The 10,552-nt window shown below is 34.4% G+C and overlaps 1 protein-coding gene across 1 annotated transcript; it reads left to right on the top strand.

Annotated features, from left to right (window-relative positions):
- Positions 1–775: 775 nt before the first annotated feature.
- Positions 776–10,053, top strand: dsf (dissatisfaction). Its single transcript, XM_035084899.1, has 11 exons — positions 776–785; positions 1,053–1,172; positions 1,463–1,543; positions 1,842–2,006; positions 8,104–8,371; positions 8,657–8,867; positions 8,928–9,053; positions 9,138–9,377; positions 9,456–9,537; positions 9,646–9,897; positions 9,966–10,053. Exons 1-11 carry the CDS (start codon positions 776–778, stop codon positions 10,031–10,033), a joined length of 1,623 nt encoding a protein of 540 aa, XP_034940790.1. The 3' UTR covers positions 10,034–10,053.
- Positions 10,054–10,552: the final 499 nt, after the last annotated feature.

Here is a 10,552-nt window from a genome sequence, read left to right as displayed (position 1 = left end):
TTTTTTCCAACAATATACTACTTGGGCGATGTTGGATGTAGGTGCTCGGGTAAAAAGCTTACCCAACAGGCAACAGTAACAGAAGTAGTAGCTTTATGCGGTTCAGTTTACGGGGGATGAAAACGACATGGGCGTGTTCACAAAAGCAATGTAACGCCCACCACCCCCACGTCAACGTACCAAAAACGTAAATGTCGAGAAGGGTGGAGCCAACCAATGACATAGTGGTGGCTCGCTCGAGTCAGCTGACAACGTGGCCGCGGAGCCGCCCCCGTGGCTAACTAGCAGCCCCCGCGTGGCGAATACCTCGTGACGAACGGACGAGCCATTCAGCCAGCAAGTCCTAAACCATCTCCAGTTTCTCTACCCCTTCAGTTATACATCTATACCTTCTTCTAGCAACCGGGGAGGTGTTACAGTAGTTTGGTGGCTCTAACCGTGTGTTCCTACACCTATACATGTCCACCCAGTGTGCCGTAATCGACTCTATATTTCGTCTCCAATCAGTCACTTTTGGAAAACCTGACATTTATCCCACTCATTCAACCTCTTTGTCACTCTTGCTTTCGACTCTTGGCCCCCGGGAAACTTGCGTCAACTATCCCATGAGTATCCACCCACATGCGTACACATCAAGTTCTCGGTGGGTGGGTAGCCACGTCAAGTCTTGCAGCCACACAGCCGGAAAGAACCGACCGGGACTCTAAGCGACTCTGTAACCGGGTATCAGCTATTCAGCTAGGCTAGATGCTCGTTTTCTCAGTTGCTGCGGAGGATGCCCTCAGGTCAGTGTTTTTTTGTTACATCTAGTGAGTGGTGTTTAACGATAGAGTGATTATTTTTTAGTTAGTTCAACAACACAAGTGACTTTATTTTAATTGCTTTTATTTTATTGTCATTTTTTAATTATTAACATCATAATAATAAATATTTCTTTTAATGTGAATTAATAGTTTATTAAATTAATCAATTAACTAATGAAAATATGATAAATACTTACAAGAAGATATTTAATAATATGTTTAATACGGATACATTTAAATATTCCAAAGTATTTGAAAAATGTGAACGTAATGTCTGTTTAAAAGATCCTGGAGATGGTCTGGAGATAATCCCAGGACTGAGAAGCAAGGTTGATCGGGTTAGGCTGGTTTCGCCACGAAACCAAGGAGGTGGGTGTCTTTGTGAAGGGGATATTACCCTGAGTTGGCTTAGGCACAGACGTGTTTTTCTTGCCGCGGATCATTAGGACGATTAAGGTTTCCGTGAAAGGGAGTGAACAGATTAGTCTTCATCTATATCATTACTACTTTCTGCCACCTTTCTTTTAAATCAATCACTTTATTTTTTATTTTTGTTTTTTATCTAGAAAATCAGATTTAATCACTTATATTTTGCCGACTTAATTTGTGCCTACCACTTACTGAGTCTGACGAGCGCGCGCTTTTACTACTGATTCTAGCTGGAAGACTTTTGGACGTTGAGTGCGACGTTTGTGGCGATCGGAGTTCTGGAAAACATTATGGCATTTACAGTTGTGATGGTAAATTTTATTATTTATTATTCATTAATTCAACTGATTGGTTTTTTTTTATGAATAGTTATCAACAATAATAATAATAAATAAATAATAAATACTTGCAAGATCAAGAATTAGGTGAAAAGTTATATTGACTATGTTACAAAATTAATTTCAATATAATTAAATATTATTATTTATCATTAGTACCATTAATTTATGATTTGTCAACAAAAATTTTATGTTTATTAAACATATCAATGAATTTATAATGAAACTTTTATAATCAATTTTAATTTAATTTTCATTTTATTGAATACAGGTTGTTCGGGATTTTTTAAACGAAGTATCCACAGTCATCGTGAGTACAGTTGCAAAGCTCAAGAAAGAGAAAAGCAAGGTTGCTGCCCAATTGACAGAACTCACCGCAATCAATGTCGAGCCTGTCGTCTGAAGAAGTGTTTTGAAGCTGGAATGAATAAAGACGGTAATTTTTTTCTACCAAATAAGTTTTTATGTATCACTTTTGAAACAATAACATCTATGTGTTTATTTACTTGTCTGTTATGAAGATTATTCAATCAATAGAATTTAAGATTAAACCGTATCGCATCAAGTATCTAAGTCCATCCAAGTTGTTTAGAATCTCCCAAGAAGGGTGTCACTTGAAAATCCTATTAATTTAACTGTCTTCCACGCTTCGCTCGTTATCATTCTTCGAGAGGATTATATATCAACCCTTCGAACACTTTCGAGCTGTCCAATAGTAATCGATATTCAGTAAAAGCATCATCACAAATAAGATGTATTTCGATTGTTAAGAAAAAACCTTCAATTAATTTATTTTTAATTCAATAGTTGTCAAAATAAACAATGATGAAATAGAGACGAGAAATCGCAGCAGGGAACCCCTAATAGTTGATTGGAAAATTGAGTTCTCAGTGGTGTTTTTACTTAGTCATGCAATCTTGCAATTCTCCTCAGATCTTCCATACAATTTGTCTCGTCTTTGTTGGCCTTTGGATGCTGTCTATCTATTTCAACTTTTCCTCTGCAGTCAGAGGTAATAATAAAACGTATCACGTTTGGTTAGCATTATCACTATCACCAACCACTCAAGGTAGATCGCGGTGGGAATAAGAATGTGGCCAGAATGATGGTGGGGTGAACGAGCCAGGAGATTGGGGCGGAGCGCGACCGCTCGTCGTGGATGAGGGTGCCAGGGTGTCGGGGGTGTTTAATGCAGCACGGGTGCTCTGGTTCCCAGCGGCCGCGGGGGTTCTAGACGCGAGTAAGAGAGGAGATTCAATTAGTGGCAGAGCTTCCTCACGTTAGGGAGTCTATACACGAACTACTGTGGAATGTCTGTTCTCACCTCGCGGCAACCACTGGCTCCTGAAAGTGCCGACAATACGGTTTCATTTGTCTGTTAAATTACATACTTCTACCATCAATAATGGTTGAAGCATTGATTTTCCAAAAATACAAATCTGATAGATATTTCATAAAGTTATCTGAAAATTATTGAAATAATAGAAAAGATCAATTTATCACACAATAATTGATGATTACTAATGATTTGATTAAACAACTCTAGACTCTTCTAATTGGCTTTCACTTTTTCACTGATTTATTTAAAAAAACTTATTCCTGAATCATATTGATGAGGAAATTTTTTTTAATCAAGTTTCATTAGAAAATTGTTATTTCTGAACGTAATCAGACATTAATTCATAAAACTCTGCAAAATGGCCTATCTCAGAGTATAGCCTGAAGCACATTGTGTAAGCTATATAAATGTAGGTGTCCAGCTGGAGTCTGTGCCCATTATTCAGCAGAGTCGGTGCTGCTTTACCAAACGCCTGCGGCAAGCAATCGTCCTCCGTCGACAAGCCCTGGAACCTTTGACATGTTTCATTCCATGAATCCTGAATTGCTCCAACCAATCCTACACTTCCTCATTCCCTTTTCAGCTCACCACTTTCCCTCCTCAACCTCTCCACTTTTCTGTCTCCTGTCTTCTTGCAACTTGACTGTATCTAACTCCAATGCTATTTCATGAAATATGCTTTTAAATGACAGAAGAAGATTACGACCCAGCTTACTACTACTAGGATTTGTATGATGTCCTCTTGGTAACTATTTTGTTCTTGAGTTTAGTTCATCTTTTGTAACTCTGTTAAATAATTTAAATGACACTGGCATTTTGCACCACCATAATAATTATTTACGTAGCTTTTTTTATAAACAATCACTCAATGATTATATCTATTTTACATTATTCTTCACACAATAATGAATTAAAAATAGTTTCTCATCAACTTTGTCATAATATTGTTCAATTATCATTATTTCTTTCATTGATAGCTGATGTGAAATAAGATATATACGCATGAAAGAAATTTATAAAATAATCAGTGTTTGGTTCTCTATCATATTCGTGCGGGTGAAAGAGAATAAACGAAAAAATAGATCAAAGTGGATAAAACATGCCCGTATGATCCCGCTAATGTATCCAAAGCGCATTCGCGGCATTGTCGTTGCCCATGATTCGATATCCTTTCGCCCTCTTTGTTACTCAGATCCTTACCCGTAACCCATTTCACCCCATTATGCTACCACCGACCTTGTCTCCACCAAGTCCCGGGTATTATCAGCATTAGTGGCACCCGCGAGGGATTTTACTAGAGGTGTGTTTTCGCACGTATCGTTGAGTACGCTTGGGTTCTATTACCGCAGTCATCGTGTTGCTAATGTTTCTCCCATTCCAAATAAAATATATCAATTTTATTTTTCATAATCTTTTGATATTATGTTATACATAATATTTTTCGTAATGATTTCTAGGGAATAAAGTTTAAAAGTCATAAACAAGACCTGTTTTTTTTTGGAATTATTTTTTTATCTTCAACTACAAAAAAAAGATTTTAGCATAAAAATGATAAAATCAAATTTTAGTTTTGGTTGTTCAATTATTGTTGTTCAGAAAATGTTTTGATGTGACTTATAAGAATCAAACGATTCCCTACGACACTGTAATACGTCTGTACACAGAATCTTTGAGTTTTGAAGCATGAAGGAAAGTTGATCAAGCAATGTGCGAGATCAAAAAGTGTTAGTTGGGGTCCAGGGGTTAGTATACATGGGGTCGCGTGGGAGTGGACGGCTGGTAACGCATCGAAGCGAGGCGTGCCTTACACGCGGCGGACAGCATCAATTCATCCACATAAACGATCAACAGAAGTGGAGAATGAGGATGTGCGTCACGATTCTACTTGATGCGTTAAGGTGATGTGCTGTTATAAAATGCATTCATCTTTCTGTTCACTTTTCATAGGATGAGATGGATCGTCGCACTAAGTCTAGCCTTGAAACATCAGTTGTCATGAGCTTTTTCTACAATAAATCCTATTAAATGATACTAGAAAAATGCTTGTTCTCATTTTTTATCGAAGTTTGTGCATTTTTTTATTGAAAAACCCTCATGAAATATATAAAACATCAAGTAATATTTACTTTTTACAATAAATCATTTTTAAAAATATATATATCTGAATTGAAAAATTTGGTTGAGTTTACTTTCATCTGGGATAGGAATAAAAATTTTGAGAAGCTACAACAAATACGAAAATAATCATGAATTGGTAATTTTTTAGCGAAAAAAAGCATTTATGTAAAAACAGTTTACACGGATAATACATTAAAATCCCTTAGTCAAACATTAATCGTTTCATATGCGAAACATATTTAATCTGCATAAATTCGGACGCACGCATAAATTATATAGTTGAAGGGCTAGTGCAAATTAACTGCTGAAATTCATTAGGTACATGTAGTCTCGATTATCCACTGGATGGATCCTCGAGGCAAAACACGTGTTATAAAACAAGTGTACAAATTTCAGGGCACGAGTCCAACCAGTGATACATCTATTATATGATCTCCAGGACAATGGAATGCAGTATACAATTGAATTTTCATATATTCACCAGTTGGAAGTGTCGACATAAACACAGGGAAATGCGTAAACACCTCCACATGAAGCATCCAGGATAGTGGAGAAGGGCGTTTTGAAGGGTGGGTGATGTATCAGCCCCACTCACCCGGAGATTAGCCTTGGAGATCGCTGACTGCTGAAATGTTCACAGATCGGTTTACCGTTTAGCAGGATAGAGTGTGAGCTCGTGATCCATGACGTGTGTCTTGCTCTTATCCCTCGTTTTCTCTCCGTCATGCCAACAGCCTAAACCCTTGAGGGGGTGTTTGTGTGTGGGAACGAGCATTGTGGCTCACATGTGCCACTCGTATACGTATTGCGTAGTAGGTAAACGAGAACGACAAAACTATGAAGAGATGGAGGAAAGGGCACAAAGGGCGCGGTCCATTCCAGCGCATGCGAACGTAATCCACAGAATTCGTCGTGCTCATCAACCCCCGTCAACGTCCAGGATATATGTGGAGTAGTGCAACGAACGTTTTGCCATTGGAAAATGGCTTCATACCCGTGATAATATTCAGCCGTCACTCGTTGCTTTACGGATCAACGCTAATTTTCACGCTGCTTTAACCACCTCTATGATAAACTCTCCACAAACTCATTTATTTTTAATACATAGCGGAAGATTTTCGTCGAAAAGCTAGCATCATAGAAAAATGATTGAAAGGACAGATGGTGGATCTGAGTTATTATTAATAGTTTTATATTCATTTCTGTCTATTACTTATGGATAACTTTTGTAATGTTTTGGATATTCATGGGGTGAATTGATGTTATTATAGATAGAAACTAAAATTAATTTCTAATTTTATGAAGGGATGTTTTTGTCTCAGAAGTGACAGATGACTTGATGGTTGGAAAAATGATGTTTCTCTCATCTAGAATTCAATACATCTACATTGAAAATATTATTTTGCTGTAGTTCAAATATGATAGTTAAAAACATTTTATTTTATATAACATCTTTTATATTTAAAACAATAGACAGATACTTTAATGCAATTTTTTCCTAAGTTGAGAATTAAGTCTGATGCAGTGGAATGAAATTTTATCTGTTTAAATCATTTTCATTTGCATAACATCACTGAGTAATCGTTTTCATAATAATATGAGTTTTAAAGATTTTTCTAGTGAAATACAGGATTAAATATGCAGACATGATGCAATGTTAATATATATTTAATTTTCCTTTTAAGAATGTTTTATTCATAAAAATGTAAACTTTCAATCAAAGGTCTTTACATCCTTTGACGGAATTAAAGGTTTGAAAAGATTTAAATCCATAAGAAGTTATTTGAGGGCAAAACTCTTTGACTATTCACATAATATCTGATTTCAATGATTTTTCATCTCAACGTAAATAATTTCGTTAAATAAATACCACAAATTGTGCTTGAATGTTGATAGGTTATTGTAAACCTCTTACAATATAGCATAATAATAAGTTATTTAATTTAATATTTCAATCGTGTTCTGTATTATTGAATTAATCCGCTTACCATCAGTAATAATCGTCATGAAGAATAATATGTAATCAATTATTTTTACATAATGAATATTTAAAATATACAATAATAGCTTTATAAATATGTATTATACAAAGTTTTTGTGCGTTTATATTTTTGTGATGATTGAATAAAATTGGTTATCATCTCCAAGATCGATTAGACTGGGCAATCAAAAACATAAAAGATTCGTATGTTTTTACTAATCATGATATAGCAAATGGAGGGTGGTCGATTGAAGAAACATATCCACAGGCTTTTTTCAAGTCTCTGGCAACAGTATGAATAGGATCTATAAAATAATTGCATATTTCAATTCTTCATTTCAAAGTATTTTTGTTTATTCTAGTTGGTCAATATTGACTATCAACAATTGTTTATATTCCAAACAATATTCAAGAAATAAATTTAATTTTTTTATTATGATTTGATGAATATGCATTTTTTAAACAAACTATTTATTTCAGTATTGAACGATTTTATAGCAACTCTATATGTTGTGAACAATAACAAAAAAATGATGGTGGTATTGTAAATTGGATAAAATACGTTTTTGGTAGGTAGTGAAGAGTAAAATAAAAAAAGACGCCAATGTGGTCAAGCGGGATTTGGAGGTTTGAAATGAATTGGGTTTCGCGACGCCAGTGTGAACGTGAGAACTACCAGGTGTTATCCGCTCAGCCTCATTAATGATGATGTGCCTGGCATCCAACTGTATAGTGGTTGTAGGATTACTTGAAAAGAGAGAAAGATGATCAGATCCCTCAAGTCCAGCCACTACATCTGACATACCCTCTTGCCTTGCACGGAGGTTTACCAAGTCTCTTCCAATTTTTCACACCTCTTGACACGTCCTCTTCGTAATTTTCAACCAGTCTGTCTGTCGTTCTTTCATTTAGTTTTTCTTCTACTCTTTTTAGTGGTTTAATTAAATAATGATGTTGCGACACATGAAAATTTATTATTTAAATGAATAAAAATTTATATATTCTAACTTAGGATCTGTTTAATAGAAGCTTTTTCCTTTAAATTATTAATTTTTTATTCTCAAATAAATAAGAAAGATGACATTGAATGTTTAGCAGTGCAACACGAGCGAGGACCCAGAAAGCCCAAGTGTCATCCCGGAATGTCAGATAAACATCATCAACAGCAGTCAGCGATGGTGACTCCACTTTCATCCCATCCGGGAACCCCAGTTCATCATGACGCGAGAGTCGATTTGAATGCACATTTGTTGTCTCACCACAGTCCCGTGGTCAGTCCCTTGTCACCTCTTGGTGCTGCTTCTGTACACCATGATCGAAATCGACGTGATCGCGGAACTTCTCATTTACTTCCTATTCACAGGTACTATTTTTATTCATCATTATTTATTTATTTTTTTTAAATTTAATCTATTACATTCAACAATTAAAAATCTCTATTAATATTTTTTCATTTAAAACAATACATTTGAAAGTTTTTCCAATTTATTTCATAAAAAGTGACTTATTTAATTTAATCTTCATTTTAAAAATCATATTATATATAATAGTTTATGAATTAGCTATAAAGTTATAAAGTTTTTCATATTTTTAATGAATGTACAGCTTGATAAAAAAGTTATTATATTATTTGAATTATTTTTATTAGTGATAATACATTCAGAAGAATGAGGTATGTACCTTATCCACAAGTTACGTCTTTGATGCAAAAACCACCAAGTGATGCAACATCACCGGTATCGTTTCCACTACAACTTCCTCCACCACCTCCGAATCCTAGTCTTTATCATTCGGCATCAGTAGCATTAGGGCAACAGCCTCCACTTCTTCAAATATTAATGTCTGCTGAACAATATCAAGTAAGTAATTAAATCATTGTTACGATTTATCAAAATATTCAATTATTGTTTTTATCATAGGAATTTGTATGGAGCACTCGGTTGCAGCCCGACACTGAAGCTTCCTTTGACCAAACGGAGACTGAAACAAGTCAAAGTCCGACGGGAACATTGCAAAGCTTTAGTCCAACTTGGGAAGTTTTGCAAGTATGCCATTTTCATTGATTAAATATTCTAGATTATTCATGAAGCATTAAATCATTTTATTATGATAAATTTATCTTAACTCAGGAAACTACAGCTCGACTTCTTTTCATGGCAGTGAAGTGGGTCAGATCTTTAGCGCCCTTTCAAACACTTTCAAAAGATGATCGTTTAGTTTTACTTCAACAAACATGGACACAACTTTTTCTTTTACATTTAGCACAATGGTCTTTATCTTGGGATATATCAGGCCTTCTTGAAGATGATCGCGTTCGTAATAGACTACCTTCTGATGAATCATCTCATCAGGAACTTCTTACAATCAGAGTAAAAATTTATTTTTCAAACATTTTTATCCTTGAAATTATTGATCAATGTATCATTAATAATTTACCGCTTCTTTAGGATATTGTGAGTCGATTCAGACAATTATCTCCTGATGGTGGCGAGTGTGGTTGCATGAAAGCTGTAGTTCTTTTCAGGCCAGGTAATTAAGAATAAAAAAAAACTTTTAATTTATAGCAAAATCTTGTATTTATATTTTATTTTTATGCTTTTCAAGTATTATGTAGCTATTGTGTTTTTATTTTTCTAGAAACTAAAGGTCTTACAGACCCAAAACCAGTAGAAGCACTTCAAGACCAAGCTCAATGTATTCTTAATGATTACATTCGAACCCGATATCCTCGACAACCTGAACGATTTGGAAGGTTTTTACTGACATTACCCAGTTTACATGCAGTGAAACCGACCACCATTGAACTTCTATTCTTCCGAGAAACAATTGGGGACATACCAATTGCACGTTTACTTGGAAATATATATCAAATAGATGATTCATTAGACGGTGAATATTTGTTAAATAATTAATATGATATAGTCACAATATCTTTATTATTTGAATTTTTGTTATAGATTTAAAAGCTAGTCATGATCCATTATCAATGATGACTCTCCAAAGAAGTGCTGAGCTAAAAAAATAAACGACTTTCTAGGTAATTTTAAATATTAAAGAATCCCATTTACTAACTATATGTTTTATTTCTAACATGAAATACAACACATTTGTTACTTTTGATAGTAATTTTTACTAGTCTCAATACTGTTGATCTTGATTTAGAAAATTAATATATGTTTCTAGTCTATGAATAAAAAATTTTATGTGATTACTGTAAGTACATATCTTATTGATAATTCTGTAAAGTAGTTGTAAATGTTTTACTCCTGTAAATGAAATGAATGTATATGTATCTATCAAAAAGCACTCTCTGAAATATATTCAATATATTCAATCACATAAATACATATGATATGAAAAACGTATTTTTACTTGAGGCATCATCTGTGATACACTAATAAGTTCTTTGCTAGATATTTTCAACTGTCATACAGTCACTGATTATTATTAAAAAAAATGTTAATATCTTTGATAAAAAAAAAACATATTATTTGTTAGAATTGAGATTTTACAGTATCAAATATAGAATAGATTACAGTTTATG

Source organism: Chelonus insularis, unplaced genomic scaffold (assembly GCF_013357705.1).
Source record: "Chelonus insularis isolate UGA/USDA-ARS -01 unplaced genomic scaffold, ASM1335770v1 contig_398_pilon, whole genome shotgun sequence".
In the NCBI taxonomy this organism is placed as follows: Eukaryota; Metazoa; Arthropoda; class Insecta; order Hymenoptera; family Braconidae; genus Chelonus; species Chelonus insularis.
This window is presented reverse-complemented; position numbering and strand designations above follow the sequence as displayed.

Excerpts from the sequence above, each read along its gene's own strand:
- dsf (XM_035084899.1), top strand. Across the intron at positions 1,173-1,462 it reads TTCGCCACGAAACCAAGGAG|CTGGAAGACTTTTGGACGTT; the intron begins GTGGGTGTCTTT and ends TACTGATTCTAG. Across the intron at positions 8,868-8,927 it reads TGTCTGCTGAACAATATCAA|GAATTTGTATGGAGCACTCG; the intron begins GTAAGTAATTAA and ends TTTTTATCATAG.